The sequence below is a fragment of the Pollicipes pollicipes genome, unplaced genomic scaffold (assembly GCF_011947565.3).
Source record: "Pollicipes pollicipes isolate AB1234 unplaced genomic scaffold, Ppol_2.1 Scaffold_7261;HRSCAF=8764_pilon_pilon_pilon, whole genome shotgun sequence".
In the NCBI taxonomy this organism is placed as follows: Eukaryota; Metazoa; Arthropoda; class Thecostraca; order Pollicipedomorpha; family Pollicipedidae; genus Pollicipes; species Pollicipes pollicipes.
Genome location: NW_023597054.1, coordinates 62,606,603 through 62,631,208, shown reverse-complemented (window position 1 = coordinate 62,631,208; position 24,606 = coordinate 62,606,603). Strand labels below are relative to the sequence as shown.

The following is a 24,606-nucleotide window of genomic DNA, read 5'->3' as shown; positions in this document are numbered from 1 at the left end:
CGCCACAACCTGGAGATGTGACACGAAATCATTGTAGTAATTGCCAAGCCCAAGAAATAGTTTCAACTGTCTGGTTGTCTGTGCGCGGCAAATTCTTGATAGCATCAACCTCTTCTCCATCTGGCTTGAGACCTGAGGATGACACAGCGTGCCTAAGAAACCTTATCCGCCGCTTGCAGGGCGCCACTTTCTTGCTCTTTACAGTCAAACCAGTACACCTCAGTCTTTCCAACACAGCTTGCAGCAGGTGCAGGTGCTCTTCTTCAGTTTTTCCACCGACGATGATATCATCGAGATATGCAGTAATCCCGTTTCCAACCAGGTTTCGCAATACCTCTGCTGTCAGGCGAGAAAAACATCCAGGCGCCCCCTTAGCCCCAAATGGCATTGCCCGGAATGTCCATTTCCCGTTCTCTGTTGTGAATGCCGTTTTTCTCTGGTCTTCCGGGGCCACTGGGACCTGCCAATAAGCCGAGTTCAGATCCAGCATGGTAAACAGCCGGGACCCGGCCAAGCTATCCAGGCATTCCTTGACAGATGGTGGGTAGGAGACCTCGTCCATCGTTTTGCTGTTTAACGCACGGAAGTCCATCGCGAAACGAAAAGAAGCCTCTGACTTCTTAACCATTAAAATAGGTGACGACCAGGGAGAATTGGAACGCTGGATTGACCCGCGGGCCTCCATGTCAACGATTTGCCTCCGCACCCCTGGTCTCAAATGATATGGGGTTATTCTTGGCCCAACTGCAACAGGTGGCGACCCGCCGGTGTTGATGCCGAAATGGGCACGATGTGTTCGACCCAGCTCAGCATCAGAATTTGCGAACGCCTCCCGATATGTCAATTTGACTTTTGAGTTTCCTGCGACTGCCTCACTGACTTCCGCTTCAGCCAAATCAGCGTTTACCGGTCCGACCCGTTTAGGCTTGTCCCCCCCCCCCCCCCCCCCCCACTGGAGCCGTCGTCGAGTCTTCAACCTTGCCAAGAACGGAATGAATGTAAAGACGGACAGAATCTGGTCCGGGGTTTTCCACGATGATTGGAATGCGGTTAGCCACCCCAGACCGAGCCAGGCAAGGACTAACAGAAATTCCATAACGTTCCACTTGTCGAGGATCCGGATCAAACATAACAGCTCGAGAAATCGACCCGGAGTCCTCAGCTTGTGCGTAAACGATCCTTTCAGAAAATGGTTCCACTGTGGAATGAGATGTAAGGCGCACGGAAACTGGCTGCGTCGGAGTGCCATCTAACCGCTCCTCCAGCGGTGCGCGAAACCCCCCTAGATACAGCACCCGCTCGCTATAGTTTACTTGGACGGATTTAAACGACGCCAGAACATCATTTCCAAGGATAGTCTGAGCGGACAAATCTTGCACCACCAATATCTGAACGTCATTTATCGCTGCCGGCCCGATCAAAACGTTTGCCGAAACCATTCCAACACATCTCAATGTTGTGCGATTGGCTGCGATCGGGTGCACAGCCGCTGGATTGAGTGGTAACGAGCTGACCCCCGGAAGAGATGCCGACACACAGGTAACCATTGCTCCCGTATCAACCCACCACGTGCAATCCACTTTCGCAATACGACCACGCACACGAAGCGAACGGACCTGCGAATTGTGGGTGACCTCGGGTCCGGTTACCACCGGTCCCGCGGTAGTAACCCTCCTCAGTTTAAAGCCAGATGACAATCATGCTTTGTGTGCCAAAACTCACGACAACGCCAGCAGACAAGGGGGCCGGTCACCCTGACCGCGACCCAATGGAGCCCGAGTACTCTCCACCTGCCGGTGGCCAGAAAAACCACCTGTCCAACATCGCATTTGTCTGCCCCGGAAACCAGTCCGGCCCGACCCGGGCGCTGGCCAGCCTGGCCCTGCCGCACCGCTGCCCTCCCCCTGTGCACGCTCCTGTGGGCCGCCCGCCCAGCTGACCTTGGCCGGGTCACGTGGCTGTCCCCCGCCCCGCTGAGCCGACCGCTGGCTGACCCGCCCGGCCCCGAATGACGTCACGCTGCCCCCGGCGATAGCACCAGCCGGCCGGCCGGCCCGGCCGCCGCGCGGATCTCAAACACGGCACGAGAGAGCTCGGCTACATCGTCCCGGAGATTATCAACCGCTCCCTTCTCTCCCGCAGACCCCTCCACAATTTGACTCGACTTTAGCCGGCAAGCGATGGACAGCCTCCTCAATTTGTTTCGCATGTATCGGCATCGTATCAACGTCAGTGCTGGTATACAACAGACATAACTGTGCGGCAACATCTGACGATATGCCATCCAAGAACCGACTCCTCAAGAGAGCAGCTCCAACAGACGTGTCAGGCTCCGAGCCAGGAGACGCGCCACGAAACAGAGTAAATCGGAAAGAAACATACCGCATGTCCCAGAAGGCTGCTTACGTCGCTGACTGAGCCAGTCCTGATACTAGCTCTGGGACGGACCGAACTCCCGACGCAGCGCCGACTTCAGGCCCCGAACATCCAATTTGTCCTCTTCTGAAAGCGCATCCATCACCTCAACCCGCGAATCGAGACCAGGAAGCGCCTTCCCCACGGCTTTGTTCTCGTCCCCCACCGCCAGCCGACAGGCATCCAACCGTCGCAAGAAGTCCTCCAGCTCTTCCCCATCACCCCACGCCAATGTCTCCCTCGACTCCATTTGGCACGCCCCCACTCGCTGCCACCAGTGTGATATATGCACGCTCTCACTGGTATCAGTCGTCAGGCATCCCGGCGACCGCTGACCGCGGCGGCCGGTGGGCCGCAGAGGCGCGCCCAGGCGCGCACACTGGTAACGCAATACACCACATGGGTACGTGCTGTTAGGTGCGTGCCGGATAGTCCGTCCCATATAGGGTACGACCGTGTAGACTACTTTATCACCCCATGCTGACAAATGCTCTTTTGTTGCAGACAATGCAGACATTTTTTGAAGCTGTGCGAGAACCTGGCGTCCAGCACCGACGCATCGAAAAATCGTTGGGCGGAGTTGCACCATATGGTGACTGCGGAACTCCGCAGTGGGCCTTTGTCTGAGTGGACGGAGCTCCAGAGAAGTAGCCTGGTGATGCCAGCCTCTGTCACAGAAGCTTTAGATCAGCCTCCAGGCCAAATCTGATGACGTCGTCCAACGGAGTTTGCGAGCGTGGAATATTAATCCTTCTCTGATCGGGTATTAATGATAGCATTTTCTAACGAGGCTATTAAGAGCTCCTGGCGGACGAATGGCTAGCTGTTTAGATTCAGCACAAAATCGGCATGCCGGGGCTGACGGCGTTGGTGCTACAGCTGTAGTGCAGCTGCGCCGAAGTTTGCGAATGACACATCAATGCTCGTACCGGTAAGTTGAGCTCCTACTCAACGCGTTTCGAACACCCTCCGTTAAATGCAGGGTATTTATACGTATGTAGGAGGCTCGCGTGCGGTCAAGCGAAGCTCACCACCGCTCGAAATGTGCGCTAGTAAAGGCGTTCTGAAAGTCCGCGGTTTTGATGCTGTTGATGGCGTCTGGCCCACTCCTTATGTATCGTGGCAATCGGAGTCTCACATGCCGAGAGACTGCTCATCCGCAATGATGTTGGAACATCGCCAAGAGGCGAAAGGAAGCAGCGACAGTGAACTGGACGATCAGCGATGGCAACTGCAGTTCAGCCATGAGAAGCATGAATGCCATGTATCTCAGTGCCATACAGAGAGCCCAAAAAACATCATCACCCGTCGCAAGTGGCTTGAGTCATAACGTGAAAGTGTACACCAGTGCTAATTACGCGTTCGCATCTCGTATCCTTAGACATATGTGTAATCCCGGGAACTGATAATGCGATGTTTGATGCCTTTGATGTGCAGAGATACCATGGATAGACGTGGGTGCCGTTCTGTTCACCGATACAATATGAAGCGGATGACCGTTACAGAACATTAGAGAATATATGCACAACAATTATACGCGCGTTAAGGGCGGGGCTGTAGGTACAGGTGTAGCACGGGCGCTAGGAGCCAGTTCTCGTAGAACGCTGAGTGGAATTGGAACCGTCGTCTCCCGCTCCGTCAGAATGTTCCCAAATTGGGACCGTCGTCTCCCGCTCCGTCAGAATGTTCCCAATCCGAAAGTCACATTGATAAACAAACTGTGCGGAGTCAACATATACTTTCAAACGGAAAATTATGATTGAGAGTAAACACCTTGTATTCAACGCATACTAGCATCATGATATACCACAAAGTCCGGGGAAGATCGCGCCCGTCCGTGATGCTGACCGTCATGCAAGTGCCCGGTGCAGAATCGCCTTGCACAATATCACTTCCAGGCCACAATGGCCCACGCTCGCGGGGACTGCTCGTCGTCAAACAGCGGCTCCAGCCGCGCGGCGAGCCCGCACTCTCGCAGGAACAGAACGCGGTCCAGCAACAGCAGTCCCTCAAGCACCGGCTGCAGACAGGCCTGAAGCGCCGTCAGAAATTCCACGCAGGCCGCGCGCGGCTGACATTGGGCGAACACTGCCTCGGCCACCGCGGGCAGGTCCCCAGTCCCTCGGCATTGGTTACGGTCCTCCGCTGAAAGTGCCGCGCACGCTGGGGATCCACGCTCGGGCTGAGCCGGCTCCGGCCCATCACCGGCCCGTCCGTGCCCAGGCGGCGATGAGCCGTCCCCGGCCGGCGGTGAGGCAGCACCCGGCCCTCCGTCGCCCAGCGGCGCCAGCAGCGCAGCGGCGTACTCGGCGAAGCTGGCGTACCGGTGCACGCCGTGGCGGCGCCGCTCGCGGACACAGCGGCCGGTGCGCGCAGCCGTCTCCTGCAGCATCGCCCGCCAGGCGGCGGCAGCGGCGTGGCGGCCGTGCTCGGCGGCGGTCTGCCGGCACCAGGTGGCCACTGACTGCTGGCAGGCCAGCCGACGGCCGAACGGGCCCGGCTGCGCCGCCGCCAGCCGGCGACTGAGCGGCGCAGCGCCGCCCGCTTTGTGGTAGCAGCAGGAGAGCAGCAGCACAGCGTGTGCCTGCGGCAGACGGGCGGCCAGCCGCAGCAGCTGCGGCGCCAGGTCGCCGCACGCGTGCAGGCCAGTGAGGCACCAGCGCGCCGCCGGGCCGGGCTCTGGCTCGCGGCCGTCGCAGCGGCAGCGGCCGGCCGCGAACTCGTCCGCCAGCACCCGCAGCCGGCGCTCGCCCGGCTCGGAGTCGGATACGTGGCAGGCAACGACGCGCACGCATGCGGGGCAGCCGGGCAGGCCGGCAGCGGCCAGTCGGCGCCGCCGCCGGTCGGCCGCCTCCACCAGCGGCTGACTTTGCTCCAGACCGAGCACTCGTAGCTGCGACGTCTGGCGCAGACACTCGGCCAGGTGACCCTGCCAACCGCAACAAGTTTAGCCCCAGCATGGACTCCGTGTGGGCCGAATGCACGAGTGATGTCTCACTACCGTTTCAATCGATAATGCTTCGGCCGAAGACAAACTGCGGACGTAACAATGCTTCACTTGTTCGAGGGTTATTTGGGTTTAAAAGCAACGTTAGGGGTCAGCACTCTGATGTTTCAAGCGGGATGCAGTCAGTCTCGTCGTCGTGCTGACCCATTCCAATCATGTTTCTCAGCGATAGTATTTGTCGCCTGTGAGAACTGTTATCACAAACATGTCCCAGTTTCAAGCATTTCAGTTCTAAGCAGCTATCCTTCCGTCGGACCAACTGACCACAGAGGTTCACCCGTCCGAGCGAGGCTCGCCACCTGTTTGGACCCAGCTCGCCACCGGTCCGGACCCGGCTCGCCACCTGTCTGGACCCGGCTCGCCACCGGTCTGAGCCCGGTTCGCCACTGGTCCGGGCCCGGCCCGCCACTGGTCCGAGCCCGGCTCGCCACCGGTCTGGGCCCGCTTTGTTACTGGTCCGTGCCCGGCTCGCCAGCGGTCTGAGCCCGGCTCGCGACTGGTCCGAGCCCGGCTCGCCACTGGTCCGGGCCTGGCTCGCCACCGGTCTGAGCCCGGTTCGCCACTGGTCCGGGCCCGGCTCGCCACTGGCCCGGGCCCGGCTCGCCACTGGTCTGAGCCCGGTTTGCCACTGGTCCGTGCCCGGCTCGCCACCGGTCTGGGCCCGGTTCGCCACTCACCACTCCCGCGCCGACGTCCAGCACCAGCGGACAGCCGGTGCGCGCGCATAGGCGCCGCACGGCCGGCGCCATGCGCTCCAGCTCGTGCCGCTTCTTAGCGGCGACGCCGACGGCGAGTGGCGCCGGCAGCGGCTCGGCCGGCACTGGCTGCGGCCGCCGCTGCCAGCGACGCAGCCGGCCGCAGCGACGCACCAGTGAGGTCAGGTCGGTCGGCCACCCGTCCTGCGCGCACGGCACGGCCGACTACCATCAGCCAGAGCAGCTCCAGCAGCAATGCCAGCGTCATGTTGCCGGGAAACATAGAGACGGCACGTCTGCAACACCGTCATGCAACAGCAGCGGGGACGGATCCAGAATTTCGTCAGGGAGGCGGCACGCAACATGGTGGGTTCCCATACAGTTTGGGGCCTCTCTCTCTCTCTCTCTCTCTGTCTCTTGTCTCTGTCTCTGTCTCTGTCTCTGTCTCTGTCTCTGTCCTCTGTCCTCTGTCTCTGTCTCTGTCTCTGTCTCTGTCTCTGTCTCTGTCTCTGTCTCTGTCTCTGTCTCTGTCCTCTGTCTCGGTCTCTGTCTCTGTCCTCTGTCTCTGTCTCTGCTCTGTCTCTGTCTCTGTCTCTGTCTCTGTCTCTGTCTCTGTCTCTCTCTCTCTCTCTCTCTCCTCTCTCTCTCCTCCTCTCTCTCTCTCTCTCTCTCTCTCTCTCTCTCTCTCTCTCTCTCTCGGGTGTGTGTGTGTGTGTGTGTGTGTGTGTGTGTGTGTGTGCGTGTGTGTGCGTGTGTGTGTGTGTGCGTGTGCGTGTGCGTGTGCGTGCGCGTGCGTGTGCGTGTGTGTGTTCACTTACTCATTTATTAATTATTACGGAAACCCAGGTTATTGTGAATAGCCCTATAAAGCTAGGCGTGCTACGCACGCATACACATAAAGCTCACTCATTTTTTACAGATCCATGTAAAATGCTGTGATTTTGAGGCCAAGTATTTCGGAACCAATTTTGTTGTGTTTCTGTCGTAGGAAAACTGCGTCCGTCCGGCCGGTTAAGGGCCCCTTCGGAGCCTTTAGGTCGCCCCGGCACGGTTCATGGGGCATAATCCTGTGCCCCCCCCCCCCCCCCCAACCTCTGCATCTGCCACCGGCCCGAGCAGCTCAATAAATAGGACCCGCTAAGAACACAGAGCCGTCCACTCAAATAAGAAATACTCACGACGCAATGTGTGGGGCTCTGAACCATCGAGTGCGCCCGAGCAGGTTAAAATATGTGGCCCAAGTACCAAGAGTGTAGGGCCATCCATTCAAATAGGAAGTACCCAAGACCCAATGTAGAGGGCCCCCGAATGATCGAGTGTGCTCGAACAGGCCAACAAAGAGGGCTCCCAATAAGAGCGTAGGCCCTCCATTCGAATGGAAAGCACCAAAAACCCTATGCAAATGGCCCCAAAATGATGGAATGTGCCCAAGCAGCTTATCCGAAGAGGCCTGACAAGGGTGTAAGGCCCTCCATTCCAAGGAGGAGTACGCGAAACCCAGCGCGGAGGGCCCCCCCAAAAGATGGAATATTCCTGAACAGATTATCAGGTGGCCCAGACGGGAGTGTAAGGTCCTAAATTCAAACACCAAAGCCCCAATATGTAGGGCCCCCAAACCATCCAGTGTGGCCGCAGCGGCGAAAAGATGGGGTCCCCGACAAGTGCGTTGGGCCCTCCATTCAGATAGGAAGTACCCAAGACACATAATTGAGTGCGCCAAAGCAGGTTAACAGATAGAGAACCCCTCAAAACCCGCTAACAGCATGGGTCCTAGACAGTGTAACTGGGCTGAAAATTGGGCTGAAGAAGCTCACAACTTTTTTGTTGAATGATTTTTTGGACTTTTCATAGCTCCTTCACTTTCACTTGGTCTTGGTGGTCTGGATGTCAAGAGATACCCAGTTTTATTGTATTTTGCATTAACAAACTGCACCTGTTTGACCCCCTATGGGTCCCCTTGAAGCTGATGGACCACTTTGGGAACCAAGGGGGGCATGGCCCCATGGGCCCCCCTAGATCAACATCTGAACAGTAGGTGGGTCAACTAGGCAGGCAAGCCACAGGGCTACAACTACCATGTGAATGCACAGCACCTGGCAAAGCAAGGCATGTAACTGCTGATGATGCAGTTATCTTCATGTCAAGTAACAATAGATTGCTTCCCAATCTGCTTACATTTTTCAGTATAGGATTCCGCTGTAATGATCAGGTGCAATATATGATGCAATATCAATCACCTCTGCAAAAGTTCAGTAAATCTGTGCGTAACATACCTTGGGAGTAGCTTGAGCTATACTGTGCAATGTTTCAACAGATACATTCTGTCCAAACTCCTGCCACTCATCTGGCATGTGCTCAAACACATGAGCTGTGAACATGTGTGTCATTTGAAAATCATAGAGCCAGTTATATTGGCCGAGAATGTCCTGTATATCCTGGTAATACTCATTCATATCATCAGGCTCCATTTCATTCTCCAGCTGTTTGGTAGTCCTGAAAGCAGAACAACATAAATTCCAGAGTATGCAGGGTATATCTGTATGATTTCCTGCCCTTTATGGGGTAATTAAGACAACCAGATTTTAGTACTTTAAGAGCCATTTGCCTTAACCTAGTGGACTGGAATTTCCTAGATCCTGAATTTGAATGCAGTTTTCACTACACCATCCAAACCAAGCTATTCATATGAGTAGCATAGTGATAAATGAAATAAACTGAACATGACTAAATCAAGGAACAGCATTAAAAGGACATCGTGACAATTCCAAGAGCCAACCACCTGGCCACCAATGGCTGCCACCCATCTGTGAATGGTTACTGTGACATCATACACAAGGATGCTTTGGTGCACAGCATTTCATTTGAATCATTATCATTATTTCAGCACTTGATAGACGTGCGAGAGCAGCGCATCAGCCATATTCCTCCAGCACAGCATCAAGCAAAAACTTTTTAGCTATGCGGGGCGGGACCTAGTCAGAAGATTAAGTCTACTCCCAAAAGAAAATGGAAAATTTTTCCTCAATACATCATAATCCCATTGAATCCCACCGAAAAACAACACAGGTGGGACCGGGGCGCACGCGGTACGCCACGCCGCCGCCCCCGGCAGGGTTGCGGCTACTTGCGGCACCACGGGTCTGCTGGAAACCTGGCGGTCAATTTTGTGAAGAAGTGATTCAGAAAACATAATGGGAGTTATGTAGATCCATGTGTGCGCTTTACCACGCAATTATAAATTTTAAATAAAGTATTTAATTATGCGCTTAAATTTTATTACATGGTAGAATACAGTGTTGTCCTTTGCTGGGAACGTAATTATTTAGTGCGCCGGCATCATAGATAACCTAAATCCTGGTGGCTGGAGGCCTGTGGCGAGGGACGGCGAGGTGAGGGGGCCGTTTACTGGGTTATGGGGCCTTGGAATTAGCAAGGCTTTCTACTGTGATTTCAGGGAGTACATTTGAGTGTTTCCGCTGAATTTCACGACTTGTTGATGGATGAGCGCTTAGAAGCATGGTCAGGGACACTGATAGGTATGCCTTTATTGCGCCATTACCGCCGTCGTCGCTCTTTTCCGCACCTCATTTTGGGTATTTGTATAGTTGCTTTGGTCCTTTGATAAAAAGTGCCTTGATGCTTTGTTCCTTAATATACACAGTATCAATTTTGTTAGGCTTTTGGCATGGTGGTGTCTCACTTGCTGGCACACTGCACTTTGGTGTAATGGTCATCCTTGGCACATGGTAGCTCTTTCCTCCATTGGCAGGTTAGGTAGAAAAGTAACATTTTACCCAATTTTTTAACTTCGGATGTAGGACAATCATTAATTATTGAATCAGATTTGAACAATGTCAGCTCAGTATGTGTGATGGTGTAACTATATGCCATCATAGTAATGAATAATTTTACCCCTGAAAAGGTGGAGTGTACCTCTTGTGAGAACATTCAGCTCCAGCATGGCCAGTCTGTATGGCTTCCATCTATTATACCAGATATTTAGGTGACTTCAGTGCACTGAGCTGCATGCTCCTGTGCCCTTAACTTAGGGTGGACCAAATTGGATTTAATTCCCAAATTATGTTAATTTGAAAAATGTTTTTTGGACAAGTTCTGCCTGAAATTACCTTAGCAACAATGCAAGGTCCTGCAACATTGACTCAATGCACTTGATTTGGTGGTAACTGTACTGAGCTATGATCATTCAAATTAATGATGCACATGCACAGGAATTTTTATGGTGATGCCACAGGGGTCATATTCATCATGTCATCCATTTTGTAATCAGGCCACATAGTAGACATCAATTTTGACTGCAGTTGGTGCTATGGCCTCTTGAGTGCCAATATAGTAATTACAGTTAGTTACACTTTACATGTTGGTTCACCAGTGTGGGCATGGCAGCCACAAAAAGCCTCAAATTTCTGCCCTTAGGTGTTTTCATGCATTTTGTTTGTAATTATCTCTTTTGATGCTGGTGACAAGATGCTCTGATTCACAGTCCACTACTCCTGAAAGTGCTGCCTTTTGTTGTTAAGAAAAATGTTTTTCTTGAGCATGTTCTGCTTGTGATATTCATATGCCAGCTTCCATAAAGTAAATATATGGTATTTTAGCACTCTTTAATTTAATGATGTTTGTAGCATCATCATGGTGGTAATTTCACCATGGTAGCTTCATGATGTTGGTAGCAATCATGTTGGCTCACTATCATGTTTGCTCTTATTTCCATTAAGGGCTCACCCATGCCACAACATTTCAGATACACTTTCCATGCATACACTCTTGTTTGAATCTATTAATAGGCAAAGAAGATGCTTGCATGCCACCTAGATGAAAGAAAGCGTGACCTCAAGTCTGTCAAAATTTCAGCCACCTGATTCTATGTTAGATACTTGTCTCCAGAGGTGGTGTTTTTGTAAGTCCATTCTGCCAGGTACATTGCAACCAAACATGAAGTGGAGAGCAAACTTTTACCATGCATGACATTTCTATTGCTTGATTCTAGCTCACATGCATTTTGTTTTGAACATAGTGCTATCTGTGAAGTAAGATAGACAAGTTTTCAGTATGCAAGAACAGACCCTTGCCTATTGAGCTCCAAATTCAATATTTATTCCAGGTCAGGTGTCACTCTGCATTAATGCTGAAACGTATTGCAATTTACATAATATGTGAGTAAAATGTATGCTGGAAAAGTCAGATCTGGTGAGAGAATCATGTATAATGGATATGTCCACCTGAATGCTGCAGATGGTTTTGTTACTGCATATGTTTTGTTGAAATACTGCAGATGGTTTGTTGTTGTTGTTACAAATGTTACTGTACATAAGGAGAATTTTATGTAGCTAAAAGGAACATTCAGACATACTTAAAGGCAGCCTGGATTGTGAATGTACTTAAGACAGTTGACCAAATTAAAGAGCTTGCAGTGGGGTTGGTACAAATGAAGGTTTCAAACCATGTTCTTTAATTGATATCTTCTGTCATGCCAGGCACTATGTGACCCAATTTTGATGTTTTTGTTCACATGGCATGTTTATCCCAATAGTTCCCCCATGCTTACAGCTCAGTTGGTCCAGGTGGCTGCCATCTGATTCCCCCACCTACTCCTGGCTGGTGTGCTGAGTCACTTTAGGCAATTGCTATTGGCCCCTTGACTCTGATGACCTGTGATGGGTGGCTGTAGCTGTGTGGAAGGTCAGGTGGTTTCAAGGTGGGTGGACAGGCTGTGCTGAGCACCACAGCATGTTTAAGCTTTCACTACATAATTCTGCCATTCAACTAGAATTTTATGATTGGTTGGGGGTTGTAGGGCTGGCACAATAAGCACTGGTAGGCACTTGATGCAAACATTTGCCTCATCAAAAGCTTTGGACTAAGCATTTATGACGTGGATGCTAAATGGCCCTTGCAGTCAGCATGTCCTGAAACACCAGTAAGCAACAATAACAACTTTAGAGGGATATTCATGGTGTCCAGTGCTGTTTCATTCAGATTCCTGTGTTTTGACTAGACATCCTGTCTGCATTTTCAGGCCTGACAGCACACCTTGATCGTGATGGCGCAAGTAATGACTCGTCTCGGCCAGCTAGGCCTAGGCATGGCCATAGCCGGCGGCGTCGTAAACTCCGCCCTGTACAACGTGGACGCCGGCCACCGGGCTGTCATCTTCGATCGCTTCGCGGGTGTCAAAAATGCCGTCATTGGCGAGGGCACGCACTTCTTCATCCCATGGGTGCAGCGGCCCATCATGTTCGACATCCGCGCGCGGCCGCGTAACGTGCCCGTCATCACCGGAAGCAAGGACCTGCAGAACGTCAATATCACATTGCGCATCCTGTTCCGGCCAGTTGCCAACTCGCTGCCCAACATCTACACCACGCTCGGCCAGGACTACGACGAGCGCGTGCTGCCCTCCATAACCAACGAGGTGTTGAAGGCGGTGGTGGCGCGCTACGACGCCAGCGAGATGATCACACAGCGCGAGATCGTGTCGCAGACGGTATCGGAGGACCTGACGGAGCGTGCGCGCCAGTTCGGCCTCGTGCTGGATGACATCTCCATCACGCACCTGACGTTCGGCAGGGAGTTCACGCACGCAGTCGAGATGAAGCAGGTGGCTCAGCAGGAGGCGGAGCGCGCACGCTTCGTCGTCGAGAAGGTACGGAATGTCGCTGCCAGTCCCGTGACACTTCGCAGCGAAGACATTGTGGATAGAAAATAGGGAACTGCTCCGGGAATCGTGACTGCTTTCGATAGCAGAAAACAGGATAGTTTTGCTATTTGTGTTATGTTTTGTTTTGTCGCATTCGGGTTTGAGCTGATCGTGCACTGCTCTTTTCTGCTTCACGCTTGCAGCCATTAACATCTTAGCCTTAATGGATTCCGAGCGATAGCCCCACTTTCCGTGGGGCAAACAGTGGTATCTGGGCACGCCGTGCTGCCACTGGCGGGGCGCGGCAATCCCCTCCAACGTTGTCACATGGCAGATGAAGCAGTGGACACGCCTTCTTCCACTGAAAAATCTTGCCTCAGCCAGTCATGGAGTGCCCAATGTTTTGCATTCCATTCACGTCCAATATTTATTGACGTTTAAGGGCATGCCGACTGCTGAGGTCATTTTGCGCGATAGTGGGTGCGACAATGTCGGCGCTGACACGGCATCGTACGTCTGCAGGCCGAGCAGCAGAAGAAGGCCGCCATCATGTCGGCCGAGGGCGACAAGGTTGCTGCTGAGCTGCTGTCCAAGGCGTTCGCCAGCGTCGGCGACGGCCTGATCGAGCTGCGCCGGATCGAGGCGGCCGAGGACATCGCCTATCAGATGTCACAGAGCCGCAACGTGGTGTACCTGCCACAGAACCAGACAACGCTGCTCAACCTGGGCAACGTCTGAGCGGCCGAGCGCCGCATCGGGGGCGGGCTAGGCGGCGGTGCGCCTGGACGCCGGCGCACCCCGGCCGCTTCGTCACTGCCCGGCCGCCGGGTGCGCCGGCGCCGCCCGGCCGCCCCGCTGCCGACGGCGCCACGGCTCAGCCCGCCGTTTTCGGCGATGGGACGGGGCGTCGTTGATTCGTGATCGTGTAAGGCAGGATGGTGTGGTGCTGTGCATTGTGCGCTCTTTTGTATGCGTGCATGCACGGGTGAGTGAGCGTTTGGCGTTTGTCTGGGAGACCGAGACTGTGCTTTAGGTCCTGTGGAGCTGATGGTAATAAATGCGACGTAGAGGCTGGTGACTTGTGAAAGTGCGAAGACCATTTAATGCGCTGAATAAACCTGAACAGTTAATTGGGGACTTCTTTTTACTTTGCTTCAAAGTATTTGTGACATTTAGCCAGGGCGTGCAATCAAGGAAGGCATGCAATCTTATTTCCCACCAATCGTATGTCGGTATCATGACTTAGTGAAATAGGTATCATGTCTTTATTTGTGAAATAAAATTTTCATGTTATAGCCAATAGCCGATAGGCACAGGCTGTTAAATACCCATGACGTTGACACACGTTCGTCGTGTGCTTAACCATGATACGAATGGGCGGCTACTGCGTAAAGTGGGTATTTTTGAAGCATGAAGCAATTCTGGTGGTGTAGGTGACTATGGCGCTAATTCCGTATTTTAAACGTGAGCAATCGATGGGTCTTAACTGTCATGTGGCGAAAACCGAATACTATCAGGAATCGATCGGGGTCAGTTCCGCTGGAGTCGGGCGCAAGCGTATGCATGGGAGAAAGCTAAATCAAGGTGGTATTTTTATCACAGCATCGTTTCCACACGGTATTACTCAAACAGAAGGAAATGCTAGTGCTGCTGTGAGGCGGAATGAGTTGTAATGGGACGTTGTTCTGTAACATGCACTCGTTCTTGGAGAGGAGAGGGCTAACTAGAATATGTCCGGATCTTTGCCAAGTGGTCTTGCGTCCGTACCAGAAGCCACAGTTTGCATGGCGCTGTTGTGTCGGTTTGGGTACATCATCATCACTATTACTAAAGGAACTGTGCGTGTGTGTGTCCGTCAGTAGACCTGCAGGCCAGACAGCAAGAAGTTCTTGCATGAAATCTGCACACGACCAAGATGTGCCGGCTGCGCTTGACAGGGTCGCGTCAAATTTTCGCATTTCGCAAAAATGAGCGGTTGCCGAAAAAAAACGCCCAAATGCCATAGGGTTAACACGGGCGACGTCAGTTTCAAGAACACGACCGGCCGACGGTCCGACACGCCTCACTTCCTGGAGCCGTATCTCGGTAACCGAGGGTCCCAGCGACGTGAAAATTGCTCAGTCCGATAGCGCATGGAATGGGCCATTGTAATCGTTGAGTTTTTGCGTCACCTGAGCCGTGGCACGTGCACACGTGTTGACAAGTTAAAATCGGCCGTTTTTGACGTGGTTTTACGTTTACCGCTAGATCTCGGCACGCAAAGAACGCAGAGCTCTGAATTTTGTATCCCAACACTGAAATTGAAGTGGCTACATTTTTAGTGTGCATTGCGAGTTTATGCAACGCACCGTTGCGCTGCAAATTGCATTACAAGTTGCAACGGGCCGAGTTTTCAAAACCGAAGCTGAATACATGCCGCTACCGTCAAAACTATGCGTGATCTAGCGCTGAAAGCTTCATCAGCGTGTCAGCCGATTCGTGCTGTCTCTAATGCACCCTTTTGTTAATCACATTTTAAAAACTGTCGCTCGCAAACGAGCCTACACTAGGGGGTTGCGTGACGGTTTTTTCACCGCTACGGCGGCAACTCGCTATCCCGACTCCCGCGTACGCCCTGTGCACTAAGGGTTAAAATGGCCGTTCGGGCGGCGGGCTTTCGATTCTGTTGACTCTCCCAGCCTTTATATTGAAGAACGAGCACGCTGGCGTGCCTCAAGTCTGCCCAGCAGTGGGCCGGCGGACGGTTCGTGCGCGGGAGCGGTCTCGGCACAGGGGTGGCGGTCGGCGGCGCCCTGTGCGTTGCGGTCGCCGTGCACGCACAGGCGTGGCTTTTGTTCCCCAACATTAACAATTGACGCGGGTACACTTCCAGTCGCATCGCGAGTTTCTGCAACGCACCGTTGAGCTGCAAATTGCACGACAACTTGCAAGATGCGAAGTTCAACAAGAATAATAATCGAAATGGTACGGTCACACGTATGAAACGGTACGTGATTACAGATGGATTTGGTCTCTTCCAAGGATTTGCACCGTTTGTGCCAAGATCCGGCACCTATGGTACTAACACAACCGGGATCGGCGCGCTTCAATGATGAACAGAAGAAGCGAGATTATGATATCTGGTGACACGTGCCAGATGCGATGGCGCCCATGTGTTAAGCTATACACATGTACACAATTTCGGGCTTTGAGAAGCTTGCACGTCTTCGTGATATCCCAGAAACCACGGAACAAAGTGCACAGCGGCTGGCACGCTTCGATAGGTGATCTAACGGGAATCACTGAAACGTGTACGATGACACGCTGCACGTGTCATGTGACACGTGCACATTAGCTGTGGAACTGCATTTTGCCGATTTCTTGCGCTTTACGCGGGATTTCCACCCTTATGGCACGTAGTAACGCGAGACTGGCATGTTGCGATAGGCCATTGAACGGGAATTCCCATGGTCATATGTGTCACAAGTGCGGGGAGGTACGTTACACATGTCGGGCACGCACGAGCCAGGAAGATAGCTTTTACTCTCTTCCACAGGTTTACACGCTTTGTGCCACATCTCAGCACCCAGGGCAAGGAGGTGCTGGTGAGTAGCATGCATTTAGAAGAAATCGAATAGATAATAACGTTGCATGAATTGTCACGTCGCACGTGCGGTATGGATTGATGGGGAATCGAACAGACAATCACATCGCATAGATTATAGCGCCACGTATGCGCGAGCCAGGAAAATTGATTTGGGCGCTACCGACCGTTTTTCACTCTTCGATACGATGCAATACTCTTAATACAACAGCACTGCGTGCTGTCGTCGTTCAAAAGACTAACAGTTGATGGAAGGGACAACAATTACCGGCCACATCCCACGATCATTCGCTCATCCCATGGAATAGGTCTGCCTGTGTTACAGAGGGCATGCCAAATGCGCTCTCTCCCAACAGCAGCCGCCAGAGGACACCGGAACGCGCGCGGGCCGCGGCCCAGTCTTTGGCGTTCTGCGCCCTATCTCGGCAACCAGGGCACCTAGAACCGTGATTTAAACTGCAAAACATACACAATTACAAATTTTACGTTTTCATTATGTGCGCAGTGAAGCAAGCACGCAAGCGCTTGTATTCTCTAAATACGATAGTTTTTACTCAAGATATTCGGTTTCCCATCGCTGTACGTTACATGGCGCGAAGGTCACGGGAGCGGTGCGTCACGCTAAACCCAGCGCAACCCATGTCGAGGTTAGGTGCTTTGAAAACCGTTTAGTGGTAGGGAATCCAGAGTCGGCTAGCTTTTTCTCGCTGCATTTCCCAGCGGACGGTAATCGTCTGAACAGCAAAATGTGCAACTCACGGGAACCACTCCACAGACCCGCTCAAAATATCGTGCAATGGCATCGGGACACAATTGTTCGTGCAATTTGTGCGCAGTGATGATTGACGATAATTGATAAATGTGCGACAAGCATGCTGAACACATGAGAAACGTTGGGGCACACGCATGCCACAATTGCCAGCCGCGGTCACAGGTGGTGTGTCGAGTAAGCCCGACATGCAAAACCACTATCGAAGGCACCAAATGCACTTCGTTTGTACAGAACAGCACACTTGTTGAATCACAGCAGTCCCAAATCAATATTGCACAACCTGGCGAGATGTTGTTGGTCGATGGAATAGTCGAAAACATTCCAATATGAACAGACAGCGACGTATTTATTAACGTCAACTCTGCGGTCTTTCAATACAAAACTGGCATGTCTTCTCGAGAATGTCGCATCGCACAGTTTCCGTAACATTACGATCTAAACGTCGTTCCCTCAGCATTTCCCCAAAATGAAATGCCCGCCTTCTCCACAAAGCACAAGGTCAAGGAAGACATGGTCTGGTCCCACCACAGCTAGCCTTTGACGTGAGTTATCGATGCATCACGAAAATACCTTAAAAAACATAAGATCGTAAAACAGATCGTAAAAAACAACGACTTGAACACGGGCACATTGTGCATCCAGATTCTGTGTGCAAAACTCCCCACCATCACAAAACTTAATCTGTTTAGCTCACACCCCAGTCGCAAGATCACTAAGTTCTCCCAATTGGACCATACACAACCGTCTGTCAATCAGTCCCCAAAGTCGCGAAGGTGCAGCAGGGCCGGGCTCGGAGACAGCGAGCCCGGCGCTGCGGGCAAGCCTCGTTATAGCTCGTCGGAGCCGTGACTGTGCCGCGGACACAGGCTGGTCTCGTGGAAGCAGAACTGGTGGCTGGCGTTGTCGTGCTCCTCGCTCAGGAACTTCATCAGCTCGTCCTCCTGCTCCTCCACGATCGTCTGACACTGCCGGGCGGGAAGCGGGCGTCACGTCAGCGTACACAGCGGCCGACGGGCGCCACATCAGCCGACACAGCGGCCGACGGGCGTCACGTCAGCGGACACAGCAGCCGACGGGCGTCACGTCAGCCGACACAGCACCCGACGGGCGTCACGTCAGCCGACACAGCGGCCGACGGGCGTAGCCGAGACTCTGGCTGGTCGCGCGGCACCAGGTATTGACAGGCGGCACCACCATCACCGAGATGACAACATAACTGTGGATAGCTGTACTATATGCGGCTGCAAAGTCCGTGGTGTGTGTGTGTGTGTGTGTGTGATTGGGGCTTTTACGACGCACTCAGCTGCTGAGGCTATATGGCGTCGCCTGCCTCTCACCCTGGCAGGAAGGGCGGGCACCGCGGGGAATCGAACCCCGTACCTCTGGTTTCCCAGACGCGCATTGGTTAACACAGACGTGTTAACCACCACACTACCAGCACCCCAAAGTCTGTGGTGCAGAAATGAAAAGGATAATGAGCGGCCAGCATAATAAAGCCAAGAATGACCACACACCAAAATGATCAACCTTTCCATTACAATATGGAACCTCTTAGACATCTTCAATAGGAATAGGCACTTGGTGATTGTGCGTGCAAACGCAACACTGTATTTACCACAGCAGACTGTTGTCCAGAAGCCTTTGTGTGACTGAAGGCATCACATTACATTGATATATAGGATCCACACTCAACAACTTACATAATCTTTGATGCCTTTGTTCAGATTTGAATCTTGTAGAAGTTCAAATTCTGACATCCTAGGGTTCATGGCACCATCAATGATGATTGGCAGCAGATCTTTCCTGCCTGTATCCTTCCAGTGACCCTGGGCATAGTCATCCATCTTCTCACAAACTGTCTCTAGGACTTCACCCAGGTGCAGCTCAGATCTCCGGTACTGTTTCTGAAATGTGAAGCATGTGTGACACAAAGATTTGATATATTTATGCCCTGGAAAGCATTTGCTACTTTGGTTTCAAATTATCTCTTACCTTAGGCAGGGATAAATAAGTTGTCTCACATATGAGAGCAATGATGACTTTCTGAATCAGCAAGACAATATTGTAACTTGCAATGTATTGAGCCAAGACATGGAAGCACAGGTTCAGAACATGGATCCTCCTACCAAAGAACCACATGTGATCTGTGATATAGCCACTGAAATCCAGGCATACTCACATTGAGTGTATGGTATCCCTGAATGTACTTCCACATCATGCCAGACAGAAAAACCAATTGACAGAGCTAAAATTTGCTACATATTAAGCTAGGTACCAGTCAGTCACTAAAATTAGTACCAGAAGTTTGCACTGCACATCTCAATGAGGTGTACAGGTAGGACAACCCAACAAACTTCCTGATGAGACCCAAATACCCAAAAATGTAGGAAGACAGCTTGAGCATTCCAGCTATTACACTTATACTTAACTGTACATTCTAAACAACAGTGAAACTACAAATAGCCAACACCAACTAAGCAGACTGTAGCAATACATACCTTTGCATACTGCTACACTTTGCAATATACACCAATTTACAATGCACACCCTTGGCACAGTTTCCTGTGGCTCTTAACATACATGTATTAAGGAGTACAGCAAACAGTGGTTATTTGCATAAAATGAACATCTATGTATATATATATATATATATATAAACATTAGCAAGAAATACCTTTATTGTTTTCCGGGATCCATCTGCCTGCAATCTTCCTCCCAAGTCAATCACTTTTTTTGGATCAATAGCAGCAACAGCCTTCTCCACTTCATCCACTACAACTTCACAAACTGAAAGAACACAATGCAAATCAAACAGTGCACAAGATGCAGGGAACAAATCTCAAATTCAGTATAATAAAATCCTGCATGACCCACTGCAGTTGATGCACCCCAAAAATCCTGTCAAAATTTGTGCACCATCTCCATCACTGCTACTCACTACAACTGATAGGAAAATGCTTGGTCTGTAGCAACTGTGGCATTGCTCCTCCACCCCCACCAAAACACTTTGTGAGACACAATAACAATTATGTTTTCATGGTAATACTGTGCAGCAATGTTACCTACACCATATGCAACACTGCATAACAATGTGCAACAACACAAGGACAGAAGCACATAGACAGTGAGAAATAATGGCAAACATGCAATAATTTGTACAGCAGCCAGTATTCTGATAAAACTGAGCACCTGACACTTACCCATGCAATTCAAGTCATCATCATATGCAGCCCCTCCAGGCCTTACCCAATGGAAAATCATGAGAGCTTGGAGGAGAAAAAATGACACTTTATGAAAATTCCAGTGCATTTTGTCCGTATACTTGCACATAGGGATAAGCACCAAGAACTGCGAAATCAAACAACAAAGGTGACGTTTGATGCAAGTCACGCAATGATGCCTTGCGCATCCAATTAGGAACGCAGCAAACAGCGAGGAGTCTCACGGCCCATGTACGCAGTCTCAGTACTCTTCCTCACATTTAACCTCAGTAATCCCTCGGGTTGACCGAGCTCGACTACGTGGCAGTTATTGGTAGGGCCACGGTGATTTACAGGCAACGATGTAGCATTCGGCTTTGTCACATACGCGTTATAAGCGCAACCAACCGTTCTTGTATCTGTAATATTCAGTTGTTGATATCAATGTAGTAGGGTAACATAATAAATTCAGTAAGATATTTTTTCCAAAGCAATGCAATACATTTTACAACACAAATTCAAAGAAATGCTAGAATAAAAACACGTTCCATAATTTAAAAGTCTTGAGAATTTGAAGACACATATGGCTAGTCCGTTACAAATAATGCAGAAGCTTTTCTCGTTGAGTGAAACCTTAAGTGGATCGCGGCAAGACCTCATGCTATTGTGGGTTAGATGATCGTTTCGTCAAATGTGCTGGTGGTAGCTAGATTACTGCGTCATTTGTTTGCTGGACGCTAGGACCATCACATTCGTTTGAAATATGCTCTTTCGCAGCCTCCCTTGCTGCCTCATTTCTGATGCGTCGGTGCTGCGAAATCGCAGACGATGTTTTTCGTTTTGGAATTTGGGAACACAAGCTAATAGGTAAGAAAGCTATTGAAATTTGGTCCAGACATGTCTCCATCGGTGATGAGGAATCATGTGGGTAATATAACTAAGATGGTCACTGTACTATTGGCCTTAGAGTACTCCATGGTAGTTGAAGCATTTTGTCTCTTATGCACTAGAGAGCTTGAAGTAGCCACTAAGGTCTTCGAAGCATTGTTGCTCGCGTCTGCATTCAGAGCTCGTCAAATCAAGCATTAAAAGTGCGGGATGTGCTCATAGTGCTCTCAATGGTTTGTGCATTTGATTAGATCAGAGGTCGGATTGAACAGATCAGGTCAGATCAGGAGTGAAACATTTCAGAGCCCACTTCACAGTTCAGGGTGATTGGTTTTTGAGCCCCATTGAAAATGTATGGAAAGTTGCTCCCACACAATGTTCCTAAGCATGATCACCATCTCAGCTCGCGTTTTGGACGGTTCGAGGTGGTTGAGCCAGGGAAGGTTTTGCCTGCCCAGCTGGTGCCAGAGCACATCAAAAGTCCGCCGTGGGCTGACTCGGGCGCGCCTCCCACCCCGCCCAATATCGCCGAATGCAAGACGGAAGACAGCATACAAAAAATGAGACGAGCATGCAGACTGGCCAGCAAAATACTGCATTCAGTAAAACATCTTGCAAAGGTGAGACAGTTTTCACACTGGCTGAATAACATAACACAGCACACCAGCATTATCAACCTTGTCCTCACCACTTACTGTGCATATTTGGGTGCTGTTGCATTGCTTGCATGTATCCAATCCACTAAATATGAGCGTTAGAGACCAGAAATCCCACGTGCCCATGTCTACCGCAGTTGGGCCCTTTTCAGGCCAAGAAGTACCCAAGCTGCTTTTGTAATCGCCAGATGTCAGATGGCATTGGCAATGTGATGTGATCGTTACTTTGTTTGTCCCCATTGCAGCCAATAGAATGGTCCAAATATCCCAGGAACTGTCGGGCCATGGCTGTGATGGCCTTCTTAGGCTGCCAATATCTGGTCTGCGGAGCCAGGGGTGGATCTTCTGTGTCCTCTTCGAGGCCCGACCCGGTCATCTGACGCGGCCCTCGCTCCCAGCCGGGCGTGACCACCGAGGCGATCGACCAGCTGGCGCACCAGCTGACGGTGGCGCACGGCGCCTACCCGTCGCCGCTCAACTACCGCGGCTTCCCCAAGTCGGTGTGCACGTCCGTCAACAACGTGGCCTGCCACGGCATCCCGGACGACCGGCCGCTCCGCAGCGGCGACATCGTCAACATCGACGTTACGGTGGGCGGCGGGCGTCGCCCCAGCTCAGCAGTGGCAAAATGGGATCGGGACGAGTGGTGGGGTGCTTGCAGCCGGGGTTCAGCGCCGACGCGACAGCGTTGGGAGAGACGTTTCGGGTGAGATCGGGCTTGGGGACCGGGAGTCGCAGACGCAGACTCGGAGCGGACCATTCGTGGAGGGGTGTCTTCGGCAGCTGTGGCCTTAACGGCGTGGCTCTCGTGACCCATGCCTTCGCTGACGCTGATCGACTGCAGTGTGCTGCCAGCGCACTGCCCCGTGTCGTGCAGCCGACTGAGCTCCGTGCCTGTGCGCCAGGTGTACCTGGACGGTCATAACGGCGACTGTTCAGAGACGTACGCCGTTGGTGAGGTGGACGCACGCGGCCGGCGCCTACTGGACGTGGCCCGCCGCTGCCTGGACGACGCCGTTGCCCTCTGCAGACCCGGCATGCCGTTCTCAGACATCGGTAAGGCGGTGACTGGTGCAGATAGGTCGTCGCATGGCCGCACAACGCTGAAAACCTCTCCAGTGTCAGTGGATGGGTGCAAAATGGCTACAGAAGTCGCTGCGTCGTAAAACTCCCATCCGGCATCAGCGTCGGTGTATGCGCTTTTACACTAGTGCGTGATATATGATCAGCGATTAGCGTTGGGCGGCAGCCGAGACAGCCGAGCCAAAATCGACATGTGTTCAGTGTTGACGCCACCGACACGGGGCGCCGCCGTCCACGCACTGTCGTCACCGAGTTGGAGCAGCGCGTGCCTCGGCCATCATGCCAACCTTCGCTCTCTCCGGCCAGGCGGGCGCGTCGAGACCACGGCCGCCTACGCCGACCATGCGGTGGTGCCGGCCTTCATCGGTCACGGCATCGGCACGTACTTTCACGGACCGCCGGACGTGTACCACTGCTGGAACACGTACCCGGGAACCATGCAGCCGGGCATGACCTTCACCATCGAGCCGGTCGTCACGCAGGTGGGCGGGGCGCAGCGGTTCCCGGTCACGGGCGGAGTGGCTCCGGCGGGCCGCCGCCGAGTGCGGCAGGGCTGCGCGTCTGGCGATGGGGCGTCCGGGGTTGGTGCGAGCCGCGGCACGCCGATGATCGGCGTTGTTTCGACGTCGTCTGCGCTGGTACTGGTCTGAGTGGGGCCCGCAGACAGAGCATGGCCAGGGCATATTCGATACGAGGGGTAGTGGAGGTGGGGTATTGCCCAGGTGGGGTAGTAGCCCACGTCAATGCTGTCAGCCACAAGACAGGACCTTGCATGCGCGATCGACACGTCGGCTTCGTGGCGTCGACGCTATTGACCAGCTCGCAGATTAATCGGCATCAGCGCGCTGCTGTCTGTGGAGTGCGCTGGAGTGGTCCGCTGACCGGACGCCGTCGCTGCCGACAGGGCGGCCGGGAGGTGGTGCTGCTGGAGGACGGCTGGACGGCCGTCTCGGCCGACGGCAGCCGCTCGGCCCAGTTTGAGCACACCGTTCTCATCACCGAGGACGGCGTCGAGGTCCTCACCGGTCCGCCGCCACTGGCCGAGGACTGAGGAGCGGAATGCGCCCGCTGCCCGTATCGCTGAAGAGTCCAGTATGGGTGGGCCGGCGGCAGCTGCCCTACAGGTTATTCAGTGGGTCCGCTCGGCAGCCGGCCGGCGGCCCGCCGCCGAGCAGACCCACTGAACACCCTGCCTGCCTGGTCCATTCCACTCCACTCCACTTCACCAGGATGGACTGGTTTCGGTTTCGGCCGGGTGAAAGCGCCGTGATGGCCGACCGGGCCGTGCGGCACCCTTGCGGACGGTTCAGGTCCGCAGATCTGGGCGGAGTAGCGCGGCAGTTGGGCGGGTGGGCAGCAAGTGCCAAAACGCATCAGGAAACATCACGCCTAGTGCATGTGGTGCGACAATGTCCGCTTAGATGACCTCACTCTAGCGATTGGATTGTCTACTTTTTACTCTGCTTCATCGAGCGGGATGTCTCATAGCGCTATCCAATATGCGGTGTTGTTGTCACATATTGGCCATACGGCCGACCCACCGATGCCAGATACAGCTCCCATGACGTCGACAAAAGCCTTTACAGAATATACCCGCGGCGCCGAGCGAATGCATCCAGCACTGATCAGCAGCTCTGTCAGTGAATATT

The 24,606-nt window shown here is 52.6% G+C and overlaps 3 protein-coding genes and 1 long non-coding RNA gene across 7 annotated transcripts; 2 read left to right on the top strand and 2 right to left on the bottom strand.

The window, feature by feature from the left end:
• Positions 1 to 6,268: 6,268 nt before the first annotated feature.
• LOC119113165 (uncharacterized) lies at positions 6,269 to 9,225 on the bottom strand. Its single transcript, XR_005095837.1, has 3 exons — positions 9,169 to 9,225; positions 8,391 to 8,610; positions 6,269 to 6,321 (listed from the first exon to the last, which is right to left on the bottom strand). It is a non-coding gene; the product is annotated as an uncharacterized LOC119113165 (long non-coding RNA).
• Positions 9,226 to 9,430: 205 nt separating this feature from the next.
• Positions 9,431 to 13,906, top strand: Phb1 (prohibitin 1). Its single transcript, XM_037237236.1, has 3 exons — positions 9,431 to 9,506; positions 12,155 to 12,781; positions 13,298 to 13,906. Exons 2-3 carry the CDS (start codon positions 12,179 to 12,181, stop codon positions 13,511 to 13,513), a joined length of 819 nt encoding a protein of 272 aa, XP_037093131.1. The 5' UTR covers positions 9,431 to 9,506; positions 12,155 to 12,178; the 3' UTR covers positions 13,514 to 13,906.
• Positions 13,907 to 17,455: 3,549 nt separating this feature from the next.
• On the bottom strand, positions 17,456 to 20,679 carry sel (canopy family protein seele). Of its 4 annotated transcripts, none has more exons than XM_037237396.1 (5): positions 20,610 to 20,679; positions 20,331 to 20,478; positions 19,805 to 19,917; positions 18,831 to 19,034; positions 17,456 to 18,095 (listed from the first exon to the last, which is right to left on the bottom strand). In XM_037237396.1, the coding sequence occupies exons 2-5, from the start codon at positions 20,458 to 20,460 to the stop codon at positions 17,958 to 17,960; spliced, it is 585 nt and encodes a 194-aa protein (XP_037093291.1). In that variant the 5' UTR covers positions 20,461 to 20,478; positions 20,610 to 20,679; the 3' UTR covers positions 17,456 to 17,957. The 4 variants fall into 4 exon arrangements, with proteins under 4 accessions (XP_037093291.1, XP_037093292.1, XP_037093290.1 ...); XM_037237397.1 differs by having other exon boundaries at positions 20,617 to 20,633; XM_037237395.1 differs by having other exon boundaries at positions 20,331 to 20,662.
• A 258-nt stretch (positions 20,680 to 20,937) lies between these two features.
• LOC119112239 (methionine aminopeptidase 1D, mitochondrial) lies at positions 20,938 to 24,533 on the top strand. Its single transcript, XM_037236337.1, has 6 exons — positions 20,938 to 21,197; positions 21,622 to 21,838; positions 22,273 to 22,464; positions 22,780 to 22,930; positions 23,264 to 23,439; positions 23,862 to 24,533. Exons 1-6 carry the CDS (start codon positions 21,094 to 21,096, stop codon positions 24,006 to 24,008), a joined length of 987 nt encoding a protein of 328 aa, XP_037092232.1. The 5' UTR covers positions 20,938 to 21,093; the 3' UTR covers positions 24,009 to 24,533.
• The last annotated feature ends 73 nt before the right edge of the window (positions 24,534 to 24,606 follow it).